The 23814-nt window shown below is 35.9% G+C and overlaps 1 protein-coding gene across 6 annotated transcripts in view; it reads left to right on the forward strand.

Moving 5' to 3' along the window:
• COL12A1 (collagen type XII alpha 1 chain) overlaps positions 1-23814 on the forward strand; it is a 100770-nt gene that overhangs the window by 44738 nt on the left and 32218 nt on the right. For all 6 annotated transcript variants that reach the window (XM_030945580.1, XM_030945579.1, XM_030945581.1 and 3 more), the window contains 25 exons: positions 464-603; positions 1755-1884; positions 2923-3068; positions 3335-3464; positions 4252-4391; positions 5142-5271; positions 6657-6796; positions 7049-7181; positions 7283-7309; positions 7620-7762; positions 9921-10050; positions 10892-11031; positions 12135-12264; positions 12920-13062; positions 13966-14095; positions 15002-15144; positions 16539-16668; positions 16865-16984; positions 17592-17738; positions 18475-18591; positions 19024-19170; positions 19258-19332; positions 19882-20021; positions 22074-22197; positions 22380-22523. In XM_030945580.1, coding sequence (XP_030801440.1) covers positions 464-603; positions 1755-1884; positions 2923-3068; positions 3335-3464; positions 4252-4391; positions 5142-5271; positions 6657-6796; positions 7049-7181; positions 7283-7309; positions 7620-7762; positions 9921-10050; positions 10892-11031; positions 12135-12264; positions 12920-13062; positions 13966-14095; positions 15002-15144; positions 16539-16668; positions 16865-16984; positions 17592-17738; positions 18475-18591; positions 19024-19170; positions 19258-19332; positions 19882-20021; positions 22074-22197; positions 22380-22523 — 3219 coding nt within the window. The remainder of the gene's footprint in view (positions 1-463; positions 604-1754; positions 1885-2922; positions 3069-3334; positions 3465-4251; positions 4392-5141; positions 5272-6656; positions 6797-7048; positions 7182-7282; positions 7310-7619; positions 7763-9920; positions 10051-10891; positions 11032-12134; positions 12265-12919; positions 13063-13965; positions 14096-15001; positions 15145-16538; positions 16669-16864; positions 16985-17591; positions 17739-18474; positions 18592-19023; positions 19171-19257; positions 19333-19881; positions 20022-22073; positions 22198-22379; positions 22524-23814) is intronic.

Here is a 23814-nt window from a genome sequence, read left to right on the forward strand (position 1 = left end):
CTTCCTTTCCTTCCAACAGTGACTGTGTTATAACTAACACAGCATGACATTGCTGGATGTGCCTTCTTTTTCTCCCCAGAATTGTGAAGTATCTTTCTTAGTGTGTCAGCTTTTTATTCATAGTGGCATGTTTTTGATGATACTCATTCAATAAGGAAAATTTTAGCAGCCCTGCTCTTTTCAAGTATTAATGTCTGACAGCCCAAAACCAAAGCTGAGCATGAAAAAACATGTACATGTATGTAATGTTAGCTGATGGTTCTTCAGTGAAATACTGGTGTTGAAATGGAATAGGAATTTCAGGGAACTTCTTTAATCTTGAGTATGTTAACATGGGCTATCTCTTCATGCAGTTGTTTTAAGAAATCCTGAGGAAAAATAAATATAAGCAACTACACAAAGTGTTTTTTCCCCTGTCTGACAAGATAAATGAATATCTTTCTCATTTGCTCCCCTCTTGCAGGTGATTTGCCACCTCCTTCAAATTTAGTTATTTCAGAAGTAACACCTCGTTCTTTCAGACTGAGATGGAGCCCACCTCCTGAGAGTGTTGATAGATACAGAGTTGAATATTATCCTACCTCTGGAGGTAGCCCTAAACAGGTTGGTATTGTATGTTCATCTTTTACAATGTCCAGTATAACCTTGGACATCCACATTACGGTAATATCATTCTGAATTTGTGCTGAGCAAGGTGTAAAAGCAACTTAAAAACACTCCTAAGGTCAAGAATATCATGCCTTGGTAAATGTTACACAAAATTACAAAAAATAGGAGCATATATATTACTTTGGTTGTTTTAATGTTATGAATCCAGAAGTTAAATATATTTCTTTTAAAGAGTTGTCTTCTATTTATAGTAACTCCTTTATTTTCATATTCCACTGTCATATATTAGGTCAAATATGTCTGCACCAGAAATTTTCTGACCATACTCATGGGTAGGCCCCCTGTCCTTTTAATGCATTTCCTTCTTTGTAGAGAACAAGACAGTGGGGGATACAGGTTGTAAGAAGTGTTCAGTTTGACACTATATGACTCCAAACTGTTTCTTGCAGAGGATCAAACTTATCTTGTGGTTGCTGCTTCTCTACACAGAGAGCCAATGGCTGGCAACTCTTGGTCCTGGGAAATCTGAATTGCTCATTACTGTCTTTAATCAAACAGAATAATATCTAGGAAAGTGAAGTGTTTAGTAGAATGTAGTTAGGTGCCTATGTGTACCTAGCTCTGAATGTCCCATCTCTAATTGTGGCCAATCTTATATTTGGCTCATGGAGAGTTCAAGATTTGACCTTTGATTAAAGCTTGAGCTGTTGTTCCAGTGCACACTGACTTTACAATTTGATTTTTTCCAGGCATTTCTGTTCTACAAGGTGTTTCCAGTGCCTTGTGCCGTGACCATCTAGATTATCCCAAATTTTGAATTTTTTCCCAAACTGGCCCCTTTTTCCTGGTCCTTTCTTTATGTTCTTTAGTGATATAGAAGTGTAAACCATGTGTGAAATCAGAATGCACTCTAAGTGATGCTAAGCAGATCCAATGCAATTTGAAACAAGTGTCTGTCTGAGATTTCCCTACTGCTTGCTTTGCAGAAATAATGCTATAATGTCAGACAAAATGTATACAAAATTAGGACCAGACTTATCTCCTTGTCATTGATTTCTGCAGTTTCACAAGGAATGATTGCTTTTCTTAGAGATAATATTACAAAAATATTTTTCTTACAGTGATTAACATTGCTTCTCTTGCAGTTTTATGTAAGTAGGATGGAAAGAACAACAGTTCTGAAAGATCTGCAGCCTGAAACAGAATATGTGGTTAATGTGTTTTCTGTGGTAGAAGATGAAAGCAGTGAACCCCTGATCGGCAGGGAAACAACTTGTAAGTTAGAAATGGGTCTTGAATAACATGTTAACAGCCCGTTTGGCACCTGGGGAGCTGTCCAGTAGAACTTTCAGCACTATGGATTTTCTTCTTAGCAGAAGTAAAATATTTAATTTGAATTACCAAACTGTATTGTGTTACTCTGGTTGTCCAGACCTTGTTGTCTTGAAGACTTCAGCAAAGTGAAGCTACAATGTGGTAGAAAATATTAGTCCCAGCTTCTTTCTAGGCTCATGTAGCATGGCTGTACAAAACTAGAACAGACATGAATTACAAGACCGAGTTTATAAATTCCTGAAATCTGATAAAAACCAAATTGTTTATGCTACATAATTAATTCCTGCTACTGCCAGACAGAATTATTTCTAATTAGCAAAAGCTAATTCAACACAATTATGCCACTTCTATGAGTTATAACTCAGCTATGTTTCTCCTATGAACTATCTACATGGATTTCAGGCACATTTATGCTGTATGCAACATAGAATGACTCTTCTGCCTCTCTAATAATATTGAATGTCTGCTGCTCATTTCACTTCTGAATTTTGTATTAGGCTTGTCAAAAAATCCTTAAAATGTATATAAATTTTTATGAAGTCTGTGTTACTTTTTCATATGGTTTCATGGAAACTTTTCATTTATTTAGTAATTTGAGAAATATAGAAAACAAAAAGAGAGGACAAAAATCCTCTTTGTACAGATCCCAAGCCAGTCATGTTGTTTCATATTAGAATTTTCAATGTTAAATGTTGAGTAAAATGAGTTAATGTTGCTTTTTACAAGATTAAAATGTTCCAGTGCTGACCTGTAAGAGTTTTAGCTGTGTATGTAAAAAATCTGTGGCCACATTCAAAACAGTATTACCATTACCTCATTCTTAAATTAAGGACTTAAATACCACTGTTTGCAGATCACCTCTCTACTACCCATAACATGCCCTTATACCCATATGCAATATTCTCAGTGGTATGAATTGTGATACAAAATATTAAGAAGCTGAATGAAATAAACTAATATGTATTTTTTATTTGACAGTGCCAATCTCTTCAGTTAGAAACTTGAATGTTTATGACATTGGATCAACTTACATGCGAGTGAGATGGGAACCTCTCAGTGGAGCTACTGGTTATTTGTTAACATATGAACCTGTGAATGCTACAGTCCCAGCCACAGAGAAAGAGGTAAGAGAATTTGTCTTTGCTACCTGTTCTCTACCAAAAATGAATTAAGAAAAAATGTTAGACTATCATAATAGTCAAAAGACTGGCATGTACTTCTTGAAGTGCAGTGAACTTACTGGGATATTATACACGATGACATCAGTCAGGAAACTGTAAATATACTGTGAATCTCACAAACAAAATTCCCTTGAAGTTAAATCATTGTTTGCTTTTCTGCCATTGCTTTCTTCAGTTTTTGAACATGGTGTGTTATTTTTCATGCGCAGATGCGTGTGGGACCGTCAGTGAATGAGGTGCAGCTGGTAGATCTCATCCCCAACACCGAGTACACTTTAACAGCTTACGTATTGTTTGGTGATATGCAGAGTGACCCACTCACCACACAGGAAGTGACATGTATGGACATCTTGATTTTTGCTTTGTTATTGCTTCAGCAACGCCTAATTTTAATTTCATGCAACAGTTTTTATATAATCTGTTTAATTTCGAAGACCATCTTAACCATGTTTTATGCATTTTCTAACATTTACACATTTCCTGAAAGCCTGCAAGTCAATTTGAATGAGAAGGACCTAGCTACTAAAAGGGGAACAATATAATTTTTAACTTGAATAATGAAGGAAATCTTGAGATCACAGTGTTTTTAAAAGGTTTCAATTTTGCTTGTATTAATTTAGAAACCTTGTTCCCAAATTCAGACATACTCCTAAGCACAGAGAATACTAAAGAAGCATGCTATATCAAGAAAAAAATAGATCTAAAAATGGTATCCTTTTTTATACCTTTCCTTAAACATTTCCTATTGGCAAAGGCATGCTTCTGGTCTAGATGCACGCAGCATGGCTACTTTTATGTCCTCAAAATTTTTAAACCATTAACTGTAGATGAAAATTGGCTATTGTCACCAAACGTTATGGTCTTAATCCCTGATACTTCTGGAAGTATTGCACTCATAAGTTACAAAGGTGAAACTACCATAGTTTATAGCTATTTTGCTCATTGCTGGGAAAATAAGCTTCTGAACTCTCTTATCTAATGCCCAGGACAATGAACTTGTCAGAAAGTGGTTGCTTCCATTCACTGAAAAGACTTTAACTGAAAGACATGAAGAGAATTCACTTCCATCTATGAGAGACCTCTGCTATGAGTAGCATTCACTTACTACTATCATTTTTTTTTACAGTACCTTTGCCTGGACCCAGAGGTTTAACAATTCAGGATGTTACTCACAGCACCATGAATGTTGTTTGGGATCCTGCCCCAGGAAAAGTTCGAAAATACATCCTAAGATACAAAATAGCTGATGATGCTGATGTAAAGGAGGTAAAATTTTTAAAGTACTAGGAAAGTTTTATTTTGAGAAGCTAGATTACTAAAATAATAATAAAGGTAGTATTATAACTCACCAGTGAGAGTAAAGAACATCAGTTCATAGTGATTGCAGTCAAGAAAGTGTATGGATTTCTTGGAAACTGAGTGAGCACAAGATAGATTTCTTAGGTACTCCCTTCTTCCTCCTCCTCTTCCTTCAGAGAGGAAAAAATCCTTAAACCGACTGGAGAATTTTCATATGTTTTGGTAAATAGCCATTTCTACGCTCTGCTTAAATGTCGTATTACCAAGGTCTAAGAACAGCTTACAATTAAGAGGACAGAATAGTGAAATAAAGTTAGCCTCTTTGGCTACTGACAGAACATGTGCGAGCATAGTTAGAGATGTCATCTAGTTATGTACAAGTTTTCCTTAATTGTGCTGCTAGGCATAAACCAGCTCTTGGAGAATTAAATTTGTTTTTTAAAGGAACCAGAATTTCCCAAAGGTTTCGTCTGCATCCTTGTATCCAAAGGAATAAAGCAGCGAATGATCCACAAGGACTATGTGTATCTGATATAATATGTTTTGCAAAGGAATTAGTAGAGAACTCTCAATGTTTAAGTGTAAATTTAAGGGCAAATAGTAAAATGTAGTGCAGAATACTTTGTTTTTCAGTGCAGGAATTTCTGCCATTAGACCAAATGGAGAGTAAGAAATAGAGCAATTTACAATTCTTTAAGTCACTGTTTTTATTCTTAGGTGGAACTTGACAGACTCAAAACCAGCATTACTCTCTCTGACCTTTCCTCCCAATCACTGTACAATGTAAAAGTTGTTGCTGTATATGATGAAGGGGAATCCATACCAACAAATGCAGAAGCTGTCACTCGTAAGTTTTCCTAATAATCATTCTTGTGGTTGTTTTTACCTTATGTTTGATTTAAATGGTGTGTGTTGCAATATGTTATTGAGTTTAAGTGAAGCTCTAATTTAATCTGAGAAATACTTTATTTGCACTTGTAGCATTATTTGCAATATAATAAACCGCAGAAATCTTAGATGACTTGTGTCTTACTGCAGTGAACACTGACATTGCAGTCTGCAGAGAGATGAAGAGCCACTGAAGCAAAACTATTTCTATTTAAAGACTGAAGGAGAAGTGTAGGTGTAGAATTGATAAGAAAATGTAAGGACAATAGAGGAAAGTTTTAGCAAGTCTTTGCAGAAATCTAGGCAAGTGAGTAAGAAGCTGGGCCATATACTAGAAGATTATAGAGACATGATCCTGCCACTGATCCAAGAGAGTTTTTGCATCATGGGATGCTAAAGCAGCATTTACTTTTAGAGAATCATAAAGAAGGCACTTGAATAACCTCAACAAATAAAGGCAAGGAAATGGGGCTGCACAAGCTGTAAGAGCTGACCTCCATACAAGAGATGTGTCAGACTGAAAGGAGAAAGCAGCTATCAAGGAAGTTCTCATCCTGATCAAAGCTTAGGATTTAAGAATATAGTTAACCAGAAAAACCTACAATAGAAAAGAGTAATTTTACCTTGTCACTGCCCCTCTATCTGGTATGAAAAAGAAGAAAAAAACCATTAATATTCTCATTTTTTCTTCTGAATTTTTCATTTGGTAGTCTGATGTGTATAAAAATGCTTGTGAGATTTCCTGCTTGCTGTTGTGCTAGTCTTTGCTCTGTACCTGTGGTTTTGTGTGAATGTGTTTGTAAGGAAAGAAGAGGAGAAGTCTGCCAAAGAAATGATTTCAAGTTTAATTCTCTGGTTCTACCTATTTACATATTTCTTCCCAGTGGCTATAATATTTTCCCTCCTTAACCTTCAGTTAACCTCTGTGAATTCTTTCTAAATAAGTGGCGACTTATTTGGCTTATATAAAGAATTTTAAGATTTGTGAGAAACTCCTGCAGGAACTTGACCTGTGTCTATGGGAGTTCACATTCACTCCATATAACTCCAAAATGTAACAGCCAGGGCTTCAGTTGTTTTGAGTAGGCATGTGAGTTGTGACCTCTGCTGAGGTCTGTTTTATCAGACAATGACCTAATGACGTGACCTTATGAGGGATAATTCACTTAGTGTACATGGACTGGGTAATACTACAGTGTTTGACTGTAGTTATTAGAAGCATGGCAGCTGAGAGATGAATCTTCTACACAATCTTCTAAATTATTTGTCTGAGTAATTCCTTTGTTTAACTGTATTTATTTTGTAGTTACATTTTGTGGAACATTTTTCCTTTTCTCATAATAGAGCCTGTGCCAGCCCCAGTCAATCTCAGAATCACAGATATAACCACGAATAGTTTCAGAGGTACTTGGGATCATGGAGCTCCAGATGTCTCTCTGTATAGAATAACATGGGGGCCCTATGGAAGAGGAGAAAAACAGGAGGTAAGAATAGACAGCCACGTTATGTATTTGTGGGCAGTATCTCAGAGGGTATATTTTTAAACTCAGAAATGTAATTGATAAATGGTCTGTAACTTGGAAATTCAGTGAGAAGGTGTAGGACACATACTTACAGCATGTTCAGTGATGTTACTGAGTAAAAACTCAGTTATATCCCACTCTGTTTGCCTGTTTCATTTGTATGTTTTGGTTTTGTTTATTTATATTTTCTTTTTTTTTTAATTTCTTCATAAGACTATCTTAAATGGGGAAGAGAATAGTTTGGTCTTTGAAAATTTGAATCCAGACACATTATATGATGTCTCAGTTACTGCCATCTATCCTGATGAATCAGAAAGTGATGAGCTCATTGGCAGTGAAAGAACATGTAAGTAAATAAAGGGATTCTGCATGTTGTTATTCATAGTTATTGAAACAGAAGGCATACACATACAAGAATTCTGAAAATTCTTTCTACTTTTTTCCTAGTACCCTTGGTACCTATCACTACACAAGGTAAGAATCTGAATTTCCAGGTACCATTTTATTGAAGGAAACTCATAGCTTCCTTTTTCTAAACTGTGATGAATGCTGACATTAAAAAGCTGAGATCATTTAATAAATATTATTGTGTATTTGGAAGAATACTAAACACTCGATTACCACATGTTTATTATTTTACAAACATTACAGTTTATGTTCCCCTGTACTTAATACATTCAGCTCTTGATCAGGCATTCATGCAGCCCTAAAAGTAAGAATGAAGTGTTTGTCTCTGCTCTTTGGTGAGCTACATATTTATTCCTTTCTTTATTATGCTTCTCAGCCCCAAAGAGTGGCCCACGAAACCTTCAGGTGTACAATGCCACTTCACACAGTTTGACTGTCAAATGGGATCCTGCCAGTGGTCGAGTGCAGAGATACAGGATCATTTACCAGCCTATCAGTGGGGATGGCCCTGAACAGTCGGTAACTAATTTTGAAGTGTTAAGTTATTGAGCCTTAAATGCAACCTTCTCTAAAGTAATCCATTGGAATAATTTCTTTTCAAAACACATCACTGTATATATTAATTATCTTTTACATGAAGATTTACATTTGTAGTGAATAAGTATATATTCCCACCGTTTTTTCTCCCCTTTCAAATCCAAGTTAGAACACTCTTAATTGAGCAGCAGTAATTTTGGATGCATCCTGTTATCTCAAAAAATCGCATAATCATACACTCATTCAGGTTGGAAAAGATCTTTGAGTTCATAAACTCCAACTGTTTATCCATGGATAAAACTAAAATAAAGTGTGTTGAGGAATAAGTCAAGCAGCATCTAAGGCTACAAGTCACAGATAGAGGTGTCAGGACAATCAATAATATGAACTACCATGACTACTTTCATAATCCAGGGTTTTCCATCATTTTCATAGTGTAGTTCCCATGTTACCAGAAGGCTTTGCCATGGAACATGCTGTGAACAGTTGACAGTGTCTCTCACCACTCTAGGGTCAGAATAAACACGCAGAGGTAGCAGTTCTAAAGAGAAATACATGCAAAATATGTGCTAATGAAGTATTTAAGGTATTTTAGATTCTTCTCATCTTTCTTTTAGATGATGAGAAGCTGTAATGCTATGGAGAGACAGTACTTTAAGATCAGCCGGCTTTCCCTGTGTTGTCAGCACAAATGGTTTTGGCTACTGGCAGTCTATGCAACGCAGCCTGGGAGTGGTAATTCAGTCAGGCTGTTTATCAGAAATTTGTGCTACTTAAAAAATGCCCTATTCTGTAGTGGGAGGCTGTTGTGGTTACTGTCAGATGAGTCAGAGGAACAGTCTCAGATGAGAACCACATTCATTCAGCTCGCCTCTGTAATTGGAGATCACTCATGTTCAGAAGTATATCTAGGAATATTTACTTTAGAATCAGTTGGATATTTACACACCCATTTAAACTCTCTTCTGAACAACATGCATATGGGTTAAGGTAATTGAAATGTATATTGAGCAGTCAAACACTATTTTAGTGAGAAATCACTAGAGAAATAAGGAACAGCAACACATTTAATTAACATCTGTAATTAATTGCTGGCAGTGGAGTAAAAAGGGAATTATGATCATTCTCTTGAAATCTGTGCAAAGAATATGGTTAAGAGACTTAATTGCTTACAGCTGGGATAGAGTCAAGCAGTGGCAGTTGGAAAAAACAGCTCTATTTGAGGAGAGCACACAGAACTCTCCTGCTCTGCTCATGGCATTTAATGTCTCTTTGCAAATGACTTGCAGTCATATGATCATAATTCCTTGTCTTCTTTTGCTACTCTGATATTTTATTAAACTGTAGGTGCAGGGTAGGCAGTAGAATAATCCACACCAAAATATTTAAAATATAATTTCTGGGGGGTTTTTATTGTCCTGTCTGACTTTTAATGGCCTCAGCACCAAGAGGAATCACAGGTGATCTGAAGACAGAAAAAAAGATCTGCAAAAACTGCACACAGAACTGCTGAGACCATCATGATCATTTAGGGTCAAGTTTTGAAAGGCAATCAGATACTAAAATTGTAGGGGCAGCCATGATGGGATGATAAAAACATTTTTGCTTTGAAAGGAGCTTTGTACACTTGAGTACAAAAAACCCCTTTGATTGTAAGTTAAAATAGTCTGCTTGTAAATTAAAATAATCTACTGCTATGAAATGTGAAGATGTGTAAATGCTTGCTCGTTGTCAGTTCATCAGCAGATGATTGGAAGTGTTATGCCAAACACCTTAGCTGAATGGGCTTTGAAAATGTGCAGATGGTCTTAAAAGTACAAAGAATGACAGGAGTTACAATATAATTTGTGCTGGTACAGAACTGGGAGTTTATATATAATTGTAGTTGTATTCAAGTTTGGAGATTTTAAAGAATAGTGGCTTTGTGTCTAAACTTGCTAAAACCAATATGTACTAAATATTACTACTTTTCAATGTCTACTGCCAGTGTCAGTCAGAAGAAAATTGCAGCATTGTATGTGGAAAACACATCACAGTGTTTTCCACTCTGCATCAAATGCTTGTGTTCTTTACTGTAGCAATAAGCACAAAATAGAGAGTATAAAAGGGATTTTAATAGTTTCCTTTTATTTTGCTGCAGACTACTGTTGGGGGACGACAGAACAGTGTGGTGATACAGAAGCTGCAGCCTGATACACCCTATGCTATTACTGTGTCATCAATGTATGCAGACGGTGAGGGGGGGAGAATGTCAGGACGAGGCAGAACCAGTAAGTAACTTCTTCAGGTCTTCTTAGACAATATCAATGTATTGCTTTCAGAAGAGCTGAGAAAAGTTTCTTGTGGTGAAATTCACCCCATCTGTATTTGTCATTTTTCCTTTGGTGGCTTTCAAGTTTCTGAAGTAACAGCACCTGTCAGTCTACTGTCTCTAGAGAAGCCCTGGACCACTACCTTTGACTGGATGCCCAGTTTTTACAGCTGAGGGAAACCCTAATCTTACTATGGAACTTCTTCCTCACTTTAATTTGTTTAATTGTTTTATGCCAGAACTTCGTAAACACCTTAAGGCATCTGAGGGCACGTTACTCTCATATATGTGTGCTTTTAAGGATCTTCAATTGCTGACCTTCATAGTGTGCACTTTAGGACTCTACCATTTTATATTGATGCATTCTTCTGATCCTGCTATAGAAATCGCAGAGTGATTTGCTATCAGAGACACTTCAGTTATAAAACCTATTTCAATGTATTTACTTAAATAATTATATAACTACAAAATTATTAATTCAGTTGCATTTATTTTAATTATGAGCTTGTAATGGGAAGTTAGACACAGCAATGGGTTTGGTGAGGAATGAAGAAAAAATTCTAATGAACTCATTGCATAATTCTAAAATAGTGTCCAGAAATAATTTTTTTCTAACTTAGCATTGTTTGTGGTGTTGGATAGAGCTGATGTATTCTGAGTGATGAAGATAAATAGGATTTAACATGAGCTACTAAACCTATTTTAAAAATTTTCTAAGGATACATTACAGAGGTGTGATCTGACAGCAAAAAGGAGAGAATAGGGTTCCACATTTCTGACATCTTATTGATCTGTTTCAGAACCTCTCACAACTGTGAAGAACTTGCTAGTTTATGACCCAACCACCAGTACTCTGAATGTTCGATGGGATCATGCCGAAGGAAGTCCTCGCCAGTACAAAGTATTTTATGGACCTACAGCTGGAGGTGCAGAGGAAATGGTAAATTCTTCATGTGGATCTCACTAACCATCTCAGATAAATTACACCTCATGGTGGTGGTGAGAGAAATGCTGCTGAGTGAAGTAGGTCTTGTTTGCCTATGCAGTGGCTTTTTTTCTGTTCATAGCCCCCCTGGAAAAAATGCACAGCAACTCCATGAAAGTTCCTCATGGAACTGATGGTCTACTGTATGAAATCAAACATATGTATTACAGATGTTTGATTTCATATAGTAGACCATCAGTGATTAGTTCTTAGCATGGGATTTAATACCACACACAATTTTTTGTTTCTTTATCCCTAGGGTACTGTGTGTGAATGTAAAGCTGACTTCAGGGTGTACAAAAGCTTATAAAGTTGGCAGACTTCATTTCAACCTATCTTTACTGCTAAGAAGTCACATGACTGTAGGCTTCAATGGTATTGGTGGAAGCAGAAAAATCCATATTCTAATCTCCCAAAATTATGTAATTACTAAAGAGCTAAAAGAATCCTGAAAATAGGAAACCTTTGCTGCAGACTGGGAAATATTGTTTCCCAGTTGTGTTTCTTTTTCTACATCAGGCAATTCAATGTGCACATGAAATGAGTCGTACATGAATGCCATTGTTTCAATAGCAACTAAGGTGCTACTGGTGACAAATATTCTTAAGTGCTGTGGAGTTTTATTTTCTAACATGAGCTGCTCATAATACTTCTTGTCATCAGCATGTTGTAGTGCTAAGTAATGTTTTTTTTTTAAACTTAGAAAGTGATATTGTAATGCCTCTGAGCTGCTAAGTAGTAGTCATTAAAGAGATCATGGCAGATTCTGCTACTTTCATTTGTACAGCAGGATCTGGACCCAAAAGTGGAGAGAGCTGTAAGGGAGCTATATAGGAGTGCATAGAACTCATTTGTATTAAGTCTGAGAGATAATCTTTTTGAAAAGCAGTTCTAGAAGATACCAAAAAGCAAGTTATTTTAAGCTTCACCTTTTGTAAAGTTTTTATTCCATCCAGTCTGGAAATTAGATATGGGAGGGAAGTGATAAATAAAAAACCTTAAACTATTTTTTGTCATGTTTTCGTAAGTTTCTTGACCCTTTCTTTTTAAATTTATAGACCACAGTACCAGGAAATACAAACTATGTCATCCTGAGGACTCTTGAACCCAACACACCTTACACTGTAACTGTGGTTCCAGTTTTCCCAGAGGGGGATGGTGGACGTACCTCTGACACTGGACGCACCTGTAAGTAAAATAGTCCTTTTCAAGAAAATGTTAGGATTTTTTTTTATGAATGGCCTCAGGTCATTAGAAATTGATTTTACATTAAAAGTTTACCTGTTTGGTTATTTTTGCAGCATTGGAACTTATTCTGTTTCCTTTGCTTATTTGTGTGGAGGCTTTCAGTCCACTTAACTCAGGCAAGCTTAGCTCCAAAAGTTGTGCAGCACACTTAGTGTTTACTTCACAGAACAGTAACATTTTAATTGCAGTGCTATTAGAAATACTTGTGAACAAAGAGTGAATATTGGTGTTAATCCATGCTAGTGTCCATGCGTGTACTTAAAATTTTCTAGGAAGTTTGGGCTACTAATGTCAACTTGACCTAAAATGTGTAGTTTGTGGTTATTTTTCATACATATCTGATCAACAATAGGAAAACAAAGTGTTATGATCATATTTTCAATTTGCAGTACAAACATATACTTTGCTGCCTGGTATGGAAGTTTGGAAAAACTGGACATGGAGATTCTTAGCTTTGTAAATTTTAGGCTAACAAAAGTAATGTGTTTATCTTGGGCTGAGGTGCTTTTCAGCTTCTTTTGAACACTGTTGTAAATTCATTTAGAAATAGAACTTACAACTTTGTAAAACTTAATTTAAATTATCCTTGATCTAGTGGAGCGAGGAACACCAAGAAACATTCACGTTTACAATCCTACACCAAACAGCATGAATGTCCGTTGGGAACCTGCTCCAGGTCCGGTACAGCAATATAGAATTAATTATGCTCCACTCTCTGGCCCAAGGCCATCAGAATCTGTAAGTAATTTAGCTTTTATACTATTAGTCAAATGTGTGTAGAGAATATTGCTTCCTTTGATGAGTGTAAAATATAATAGTAAACTCAGGCCAACTGTCTGCCCAGGAGAGTCTCTGCAGAAAGCACAGTGTTTATAGGAGTCTAGTCCATTGTTAATAGAGGATTAATTTGGTAAAATGAAAAAAATAAGAAATAATACTCTCCCATTTCAAACTCTGTATTGATGATTGAGTATCCTTTATCATATTGCAGATAAATATGAGTTAAATAATTTTTTTTCAAGAGAGTCAGAGACAACAAATATTTATTAGGAATTGTGCAATTAGGAAACCAAATGCTATCTACTTACCCTAAATAATTACTCTTTTGTGGGGGTTGGCGAGCAGTGAAATCTGGATATGGGTAAAAAAGTACCCTCTCAGGTGTGAAGTAAGAATTCCTGGATTTCTATAGAAATAAGTGCAGTTTTAAAGTTTTGACTATGAATGTACTAACATAAAATGAACACCCATATTGTACATTTAGATGTACATGTTTTTATGTAAGGAATTGTAAGGACTTTTTATGTCCTTTATACATAGTAAATTGTGACAGAAATTACTTTTTTAGTTTCTGTTTATGAATGTTTCTCCTATTTTTTCTGAATGATTTTAATGTAAAATATAAAAAGTAACAACTGTGTTTGCAGAATGAGAGCTCCTTATACTATTTGTTCTTTTTTTCACCAATATTGAATTTTTTTCAATATTACATGTTTATTTTAAATTTATGTTTTTTTTCTTGGACAGTGTGCAGCATGGTCATGTTTCCAATTTTTCTATATTTCATTTGAATTATTTTTTAAAAAAAGATTATATAAGCGGAAATTTTATTTATATAGGTTCTTGTTGTTTCTGTTCTAGATTGTGGTGCCAGGCAACACTCGTGATGTGATTCTGGAGCGCTTGACTCCTGACACTGCTTACTCAATAAATGTTATAGCTCTGTATGCAGATGGAGAGGGAAATCCAAGCCAAGCACAGGGAAGAACATGTAAGAGACAGTCAGTACTTGTGTTGTGGAATATACGTCAAAACTGGTGTGTGGAGAATGTATAAAATTAGTTACAATTACAAATAATATAAGCTATTTAGTGCAACTCTGAATTAATGCATCTGAATTATGCCTGCAGCAATTATAGGCCTCTGTGGCAGGGAATTTTTGCTATGCTGTCTGTCAGTTGTGGTACTTGAATTATTAGCAATGTAATCTTCAATTGGGAAATAAGCTTAATTTGCATGTGTAAGAGTTAAAAAGCTCTTTTCAAAATCAAATTACCAATGAATAACAATATGACTTTTATTAAAAAAATAGCCTATTAAGATGGGTGGAGTTAGTGGTCAATAGAAAAAAAGGGCTTCATGTTTGGTGTCTGACATAGTAATTGTATGTGTTGGCCTCCCCAGCTGTTTGTTTTGTGCTGCAGACACCTAAACACCAAAATCTCCTTGTTACAACTTATCTCATAGGATCTTGGTTGCGTTATGCTTAGATTCTTTAAAATTCACACTAGAAGTAACATGAACAGAACCTGTCCACAACAATAATTTTGCTTCTTCTATGTTTTCCCTGTAAAATCCCTATATTCATCTAGAAACTTGAAGATGTGGCAGGCTATAGTTATACTTGTCTGCAGGAGTTTGAGAAGCAGAATGTGTGTAGATGCTCACTTGGCACATCTGGATGTTCTCTCCCTTCCGTACTGTTTCAGTTTGGCTGTCTTTCTATTTAAGACCTTCAAGCATGATCATTGACTTAATCTCCCCATGTATATATATTTATTCAGGGTTTCAGGAAGGGCCCTTGACTTTGGCTTCAGGGCAACATTTGCATTGATAAGGGTGACACTGATCTAGAGGTATCATGCCCTGTAAAACCTTCTGTATTTTCATTCTTCAGTGCCTCGCAGTGGTCCAAGGAATGTGAGAGTATTTGATGAGACTACAAACAGCCTTTCTGTACAATGGGACCATGCTGATGGGCCAGTCCAGCAGTACAGAATCATTTATTCACCCACTGTGGGAGACCCTATTGATGAATACGTAAGTTCTGTAATTCTGTAGTAAGCACTGGGATGTTTTCAGTCAATTCTTTAGGCTACACAAAAAACAAGACACGTGTTCTACATGCAGTACACTGTGCAGGCTCTGTGGGTTTTCTGATCATTGCTGTAAATGTTAGGAAGCCATGGTTTGTATAAAACAGAGGTTTTTTTTTCCATGAAGCTACAGAAAATATATGGTTTTGTGAACAAATATGTATGTGAAATAATGTTAAATATGAGTCACACACTAATCAGAAGATTCTGAACAGAATCTGCTTCCTGGCATTTTGTTGAAGTGTGATGGATTGAATAGCCATCTATTACTTCATACTGTATTCATTACAAAGTCAGTGTTCTAGGATACAGAATAAACATAAATCTGCATTTCCTAAATTGAAGAGAATTGACAGAGTCTAATAAGACAGCAATGGTAACTTTGATTTAGCATCTAACTTGCTGGTCTAAATTTCAGTATGAATTGTAAGTGTGTTTCGTTTCCTGCACCTTAATGATAGCAAAAGTTATTCTGAAACTTATAAAATTCACAGGGTATTTATAGCAAAGCAAAGCTCAGATCCTGTAGAGGACAATGGCAGAATTCCTGCCAACTGCCACCAGCCAAAATGACATTTTTATTGCTTTTGTATTACTGTATAGCACATGCTGAAAATTCACTGTTTGAAAATTCCCTATTGGACTCATTATTCAGGACACACATATTTTCAACACACATATCTTTGCAGAAAAGATTGGACAATCCATAAAAACCGCAAGTCTCAAACAACTGAAAATTTTAATCAACTATTCATAGCAAGTACTGACTGGCATGCACTTTTGAGAGAGATACCTCAAATTACTTCCCTTAGTTTCAGTGCTTTATGTCTTCCTTATGGAGCAGGATCACTTTTGGGTTTATACCTACATTTTCATTAGAAGGGAGCAATAGTGCATGGCTGCATAAGGAAGTTGAGATTGAGGGATGCATAAATAGGGACATTTTTATATGTCAATGTATTAAGAGCTTCCTTCTCAGAATAGCTTGTTTCTGCCAAGAAAAAAACCCACATCATTATGACTTCTATATTTCTATGAGGGAAGAGTACTGAAATTTTGGTGGAGGACTGCAGCATCTCAGTCTGATGTGTGTTGGGACTGAAGAATCAATTTGATTTATGTTTTTGTGATGGCCACATTGTTTTGTAATTCAAAATAAAAAATACTGATACTTGTTTATAGGCTGTAACCCTTAAGGTATCCTGAATGACTTTTTCTATGACGGGCATAAAACATAGTGTGTCAAATGTCAGAACAAATTTTTGTTTCTAGCTACTGTCACTACTGATCAGTTGCAAGACTGTGAATGGGTTTACGTCTCTTTCTTTTGTGTTCTAGACGACAGTTCCTGGCATAAGGAATAATGTGATACTACAACCACTACAATCAGATACGCCATATAAAATTACTGTTGTTGCTGTGTATGAAGATGGAGATGGTGGACAACTGACTGGAAATGGCAGAACTGGTAATTATAGTTTTCATATTGATTATTCTTTTTTAAATTTAAGACATATTCCTTGAACACTTCAACATTGTAAAGGTTTCATTAAGTTAATTATGTCCTTGATGTGATTGTTACTTGCAGAGTAACAATCTGCATTTCTAAAAATTGAAAAACAATTAGTAGCCTAATTAGAATGGGGTTTTTTCTTTCTTTTTAGTTGGCTTGCTTCCTCCTCAAAATATGTATATAACTGATGAATGGTATACACGCTTCAGAGTTTCCTGGGATCCTTCACCATCCCCTGTTCTTGGCTATAAAATTGTATACAAGCCTGTGGGTAAGAAAACTTGTTCATTCTGAGTATACCACTCTTAGAACAATGAGTAGGTAATGGCAGACCAGAGTAGAAATCATATGTATCATTTTGTGTTAAAGGATCTATTTATTTCCTCTGTTTACCAATTTTCATGAAAACTAGTCTTATGATCAGTATTCTATAATAAACACAAACTGTCAATTGTAGTATCAGACATTCAATTACAGGGATTGAGTTGTATAGTTAAAACTTCATACAGTGACCTGATTTGTTTTTAGCCTCTTTAATGCCTCTTGTCCTTCTAAGGCTGTGAACTGGTGTATATGAGAGGATATTGGACAAGTATTTGGGTATTAATGTCCTGCAGAACTTTTGTTTTATGTGGCCTTCAAACAATATACGTATCTTTCTGGAAGCTGAAAACAAAAGTTGCGCAATAGTTTGTAAAAATATGTGTATGTTCTGTTTGCAACGTTGTAATATGCTAAAATTTAAGAAATCAATATGCTTTGTTTTAGAAAAAATGAGGTTAACATTTACTGACGTGTAAGAGACGGAATAGTTTTGTAGCTCATGTAATCATGATTCTTTCTTTCTTTCTCTGTTCTTAATGCTTCCTTGATTCAAGGTTCAAATGAGCCCAGGGAGTTTTTTGTGGGAGAAGTGACTTCCTACACATTGCATAACCTGTCTCCCAGTACTACTTATGATGTGAATGTTTATGCCCACTATGATTCTGGAATGAGCATACCTTTGACAGATCAAGGCACTACATGTAAGTCAGAACAATTTTGTTGTAGTCATGCTAGATATATATGCTGGTATGAGATAATGTTGATTAAGAGAAGATTTTGATGGCTGGTTGCTGAGAAGCCTGAGCATCCTCTCATGGAGAATACTTGTCATCTGTCCATGGGGTAGATCTTAAAAACACTGATCGTGGAAAGAGTAATGAAAATATATTTTAAAGTAATGACTTGATGAAATAAAATTTTCTAGTCTATTTCCTAAAATTTTGTTAAGCTATACTTGGAGTCAATCTTTACCTGTCTCCATAGTACTACAGAATCTAACCATGTTACTAAGCAGGTCTAGGCTTTTTGGTACTCCGCTTTTACCTCATAGGAATGTTCAGTGATTTTGATGGTGGCCTCAGCTAAGAAACTTCTAAAATTTTTTTCAGTTATGATGAATTAAGTACATTCTTTTCATGCTGCTATGTATATGAGTCAGTTTTATTTTTGGAGGTTTCTTATTTTGTAAAGAAATCATCTTCATGTGAAAACTCATAAAATGGGCTGTTACCCATTATGGGATCTGTGGCCTAGCAAGTAGCTAGGTGGGGATCTATAGGGTGTAAAATAAAGAGATTTGACTAGAAAAGCTCTTTCTTTCTGCAAGTGTTTTTAAAAATCAAGTTCCAAACCAGCACTGCTAATATAATTTTCATTTGGTGTGCTTTACCTATTATATACTATTTTCCAGAGAAAAATTTCTCTCTCTTTTCACAGTATATTTAAATGTCACTGACCTAACAAGTTACAAAGTGGGTTGGGATACTCTCTGTATCCGGTGGTCACCTCATCGGTCAGCAACATCTTACAGACTGAAGCTAAACCCAACTGATGGTAAGTGTGTTCTATTTTTTTGCATCTTCTAGAAACATAATTGTCTTATGCCAGTGACAGCACCACTTATTTGGATTGGTGGCAAGCACCAATCATAATGATACATCTGGTTGAGTTTTAAAGCTCTGAACATAATCTCTTTTTCTTGAGTGGTGAAAAGGCTGCAAAGAGGGAGTACTGCTTATTGTCAAGTGGACAATAAGCAGTACTCCCTCTGGTTTCACATGTGGGCTGCAATTGTACTTTCCAGTGTGCTCCAGGGTTCATAATCACCACACAATTTTGGTCTAGACAGGTTCTTATGGGACAAGAATAAGAGTGCTGTCCAAACCTCCTCTCAAGAAGTTTCTTCATTTCTACACTTATGTATATATACATTAGAAGGAAAGTAATAGGTTCCAACTTTCTTTCCATTGGTCTTTTTTTTGACAGGTTCCAGAGGACAGGAAATCACAATTCGTGGGTCAGAAACAAGCCACTGTTTTACTGGCCTCTCACCAGACACAGAATACAATGCTACTGTCTTTGTTCAGACCCCTAACCTTGAGGGACCTCCAGTCTCTATGAGGGAGCATACAGGTAGGTAAAAGATATTGTGAACTTTAACTTTTAGCTATAGAATTTGTCTTGTTTCAGCTGTAGAGTAAAATTATTATTTCTTTTCAGTCCTCAAACCTACAGAGGCACCAACTCCACCACCTACACCTCCTCCACCTCCCACAATCCCTCCAGCTCGGGATGGTATGTTTGTTTCTAGAATTATTCAATATTTTTGTGTAGTTGCTGTACTACTTCATAGTTTACCTCCATTTTTCATAACTTAGTAGATTTAAAAATAGCACAGCCTTTTAGCGAAATGGATATTGAGACCTTTCCTAATGCCATCTCTTTGTTCTAGAGCTTTGCTAGACTTCAGCATTTCCTGGTTTAGAACAGCAAGATGCACACCTCTGGGGAAAAAATTATTGATATTCTATAGCTCTGCAGAAAGTCTATGAGATTATCTGCTCTCAGCAGACAATTCATGTTTTATGGTAGCTGATCAAGGAAAAGAAGTAATTTACAATGTTTACATTTTAATCTTGAACTCTTTCACATTTCTTGAAGTTTTCTTTGATATGTTTTAATAAATGCTTTTGTGTAGACCGTTAGTCATGTGCCAGGTTGAATGTGTGGTAGTAGATATTTGCTGAATATTTGTCATTCTTGAATTTTCAAATTTTGAAGCAATATTTATTTCATGGTGGTATGGTTGATGTATTTTAAGGGTTCCTTTTCTTCGACTTTCAGTATGCAGAGGTGCCAAAGCAGACATTGTATTCTTGACTGATGCTTCCTGGAGTATTGGTGATGATAATTTCAACAAAGTAGTGAAATTTGTTTTTAGTACAGTAGGAGCCTTTGATTTAATCAATCCTGCTGGAATCCAGGTAGGTTTGTTATTGCCATTGGGTACATTTTGGAGGGAAATTGAAGATTAACTGAATTGTTACTTCCTTTCAGAATGCTGTCATTTTTTGTATTAGATTGCTGTAAAAGACATGTATCTGGCTGTGCATGCCTATTATTTATTAAATATATTTGGCATTTTATAAATACAAGGGAAATCCAGTCTATTTTGAGATGTTAATGTTCTGAAATACAGAAGTTACAGTTTGTGGGAATCCTCCAGGTAGAGAAACTGGGACGATGTATGGTCAATTTTATATTTTTGTTTATTTGTATCCAGCATCAACAACTGGCACACTGCTAGGTTTTGTCTCTGTCATATCAGAAGTCTGTTTTAGTGAGATTCTGACTTCTGACTGAGGGCTACATTTTAAATTCTCAGTGTAAAAGATAAGTCCTGTGCCTGCCGGGTCTAGCTGGCTTGCAATTGCTGAGCTCCCTAGAGTCCCACTGCACTAAATAGCAGAATGCCTTTGAAAAAGGCACTCGCAGAAGCCTTTTCATGCTGTGCTAACATGGGTCTGCCCCACAGTGGGCATAGTGAAAGTATGAAAAGATCCTCTTAATGAATTAGTGCGTTTTGAGAGAGTAAACAGAAATAGCTAATGAGGGATAGACTTTCTGGAGTTCTGGGCTGCTCATAGTTGTGTCAAACTAACTTCCTATCAGGCTTCTTATCATAAGCATTGCACCATTATCAGTTTTCTTCTACTTGTAGGAAGCCGGATGAAATCAATGTCTAGGTTCCCACAACCACTTCTCTTTTACTAGATGAAATGAATGACATGAGTCTAAGGGAGTTTCTTACATGGTATTTCTGGTTGCAGAGAGCTGCAGGTGCAATGCATTTTCTTTGGTTAGAAGGCTGACAGGATATTTACATTGTTAAAGGTCTGCTTTTCATCTTCTAGCCATATTTTTAGTAATTTGATTCCCTATCTTTAACTCTCTAGACTTTTAAAGGAAAAGATACTACTTAAAGTCATTCTGTGTCAGACAATCTTTATCACTCTCAGCTCTAATCTATACTGGATAGTTTTCCTGTTAATTTGGTTTTTTTTTTCCTTGCTATTATATATGGAAGTAGAGAAGACAATAAAGGTGACAGACACATATAAACACTAATGTTTAGTAAAATAATGAAGTCACATACCACTTGAGATGCAACAATCTGAGGTTTTTAAATTGAAATTTGATACTTTTAAAAGGGGAATTTACTACAACAAATGTGAATATATACATAACAGAAATATTTCTATTCAGCATTAAAATAAAATGCTATGATATTTCAATTTTACAGAATATTAAAAGGAGCAAAATAAAAGAAAGTAAAGATTATGTAGGAATAAATTTTTAGTGATTGTATTTCAGTGCTTAAGGCAAGTGAGTATGCACTCATGTGTGCATTCAACTTTGTTGACATTCTATTGACAAATTCTTTTTTATTCCTAAAAAAAAAGCTGGAAGAAGTTTAGTAGATACTGTACCTCTGCTCAGAATTAGAAAATGGGCATATATACCTCACCATAGTAAAAGGAAGAAATTGATCATATGCATTTAAGGATATTTTATACACAGACGAGAAAGAAAGAAAGAAAGAAAGAAAGAAAGAAAGAAAGAAAGAAAGAAAGAAAGAAAGAAAGAAAGAAAGAAAGAAAGAAAGAAAGAAAGAAAGAAAGAAAGAAAGAAAGAAAGAAAGAAAGAAAGAAAGAAAGAAAGAAAGAAAGAAAGAAAGAAAGAAAGAAAGAAAGAAAGAAAGAAAGAAAGAAAGAAAGAAAGAAAGAAAAGAAAGAAAGAAAGAAAGAAAGAAAGAAAGAAAGAAAGAAAGAAAGAAAGAAAGAAAGAATGTGCACAAAGAAAGTAAAAAAGAAGTCTATATATATAAATACACATGTGTGTGCATAATCAGACATATTTGAAAAATAATTTTTGGTTATTTAAAAATAATTAATATACAGATTTACATATTTCAATGGAGAGAGTTGGCCTGAATGTGGAGGTGTGAGACTGAGCACTGTGATATTCCATTTCAGGTTTCATTTGTGCAGTACAGTGATGAGGCAAAATCTGAATTTAAACTGAATACATTTGATGACAAAGCCCAGGCCCTGGGAGCTCTTCAAAACATTCAGTACAGAGGAGGAAACACAAGGACAGGTAATTATATTTATTTAAGATAAAATATTTTCAGAAAATGTGTAATTATCCTAATATTGCATGGCTGAAGAAGTAGGTTTTTCTGTTGTGTTTTAGCTCTGTGGCTGTTGCCCTTAAGAAGTAAAAGAATTCTTCTCTTGTGGATAATATGGATGATTCCTTGTTTATCACACACTTTGCAGGCAAAGCCCTAACATTTATCAAAGAAAAGGTTTTGACTTGGGAGAGTGGCATGAGGCGAGGCGTTCCCAAGGTACTTGTTGTTGTCACTGATGGTCGGTCTCAGGATGAGGTGAGGAAAGCAGCGACAGTCATACAGCACTCTGGTAAGCAGTCCACAGCACCTACCTGGCTGTTTCTTTTCTGTATTGCTTCAGTTATCTGGGAATCATTTGCTCATCCTTTATGGACTCAGAAATGTATTCTGAGTATTTGGGAAAACCTCAGAACTATTCAAAGAATTTGTGCTCTCTGGACCTAGACTTAAATTTTCTTTCTTAAGCCTTCTCTCTGGGGAAGGATGTGGTTTCCCAAAGATTTTATATGCATATCATTTCAAAGATGTAGCTTTTGGTTACTTCTTCCTCTTTTTGGTGTTTGGACCCCAGAAATCACTGGGAAGTGTACTCCATACTAGTGCTTATGTTTTGAAGGGCCTGGTTTCCTGAGGTTTATGTTTTATCTGGTATAAACCAGTGGATCTCCAGTTTAAATAACTGTTTTTGAAGGAGCTGAGTCTGAATAGACTCCTCTGTTGCCTTCTGAGCTAAGAAGCACTTCCTCATCAGATTTGATGATTGTGGCTTATGTGGGTGTAGTAATCTGTTCCTGTCCCAGCACTCGGCATTTTGAGTTTCAGTGCATGAACCTCCTAGTCCTGATCTCTGAGCAGGGAGATGTTGTACATCCTTATGGGAATGACATGCATGTAAAGCACAAACTATCATCTTCTCTGTCTCTTTAATGTGAAAGAATTAGCTCTGTCTAGATGGTTTCTCAGTCTCCCTGGAAAATATGCTTCAGTGCTTAACTACCCTACTGGTAGGAGACCTTCGTCTTGCATTTCACCTGTCTTTCTCCATGCTAGTGAGGTTGTTGCCTTCACTTACCTAGTTAATCAGGAAAGCTGATTGCTGTCCACTGTAATGGGCCTTCATATTTAAGACCTGCTGTCATCTCCTCTTTAAGACCTGCTGTCTTCTCTTTTCTAGACCAAACAAACCTATTTTTTCCTTCAATGTCATGTTGATCATGTTTTTGAGACCCCTTATCATTTTCAGTTTCCTCTCTACTTGCTTTGTTTTCCACACATATCATGCTCAAAGCTGGACAGAGTATTTCAGTCAAAGCTTCACCAGAATTGACTAAAGGGGAATAATGGAATAATTATCTTCTTTTTAAAAAAAAAAAAGTTACTTTTATCATTTGGAATAAATGTGAATCCCAGTTTCAGCCTCCAACTGGCTTTTCCAATGTCTGTGCAGTTTCTCTTCAATGAAATTTACACCTGGTGATATGATTGACTTCTATGGTCTAGTTCTTCTCATTTAACTTAAGACATCTGACAACTAAATGTCTAGTCTAAGGTCATTGCATAGGGTCCTTTTATGACTGGTG

Source organism: Camarhynchus parvulus, chromosome 3 (genome assembly GCF_901933205.1).
Source record: "Camarhynchus parvulus chromosome 3, STF_HiC, whole genome shotgun sequence".
NCBI lineage: Eukaryota > Metazoa > Chordata > Aves > Passeriformes > Thraupidae > Camarhynchus > Camarhynchus parvulus.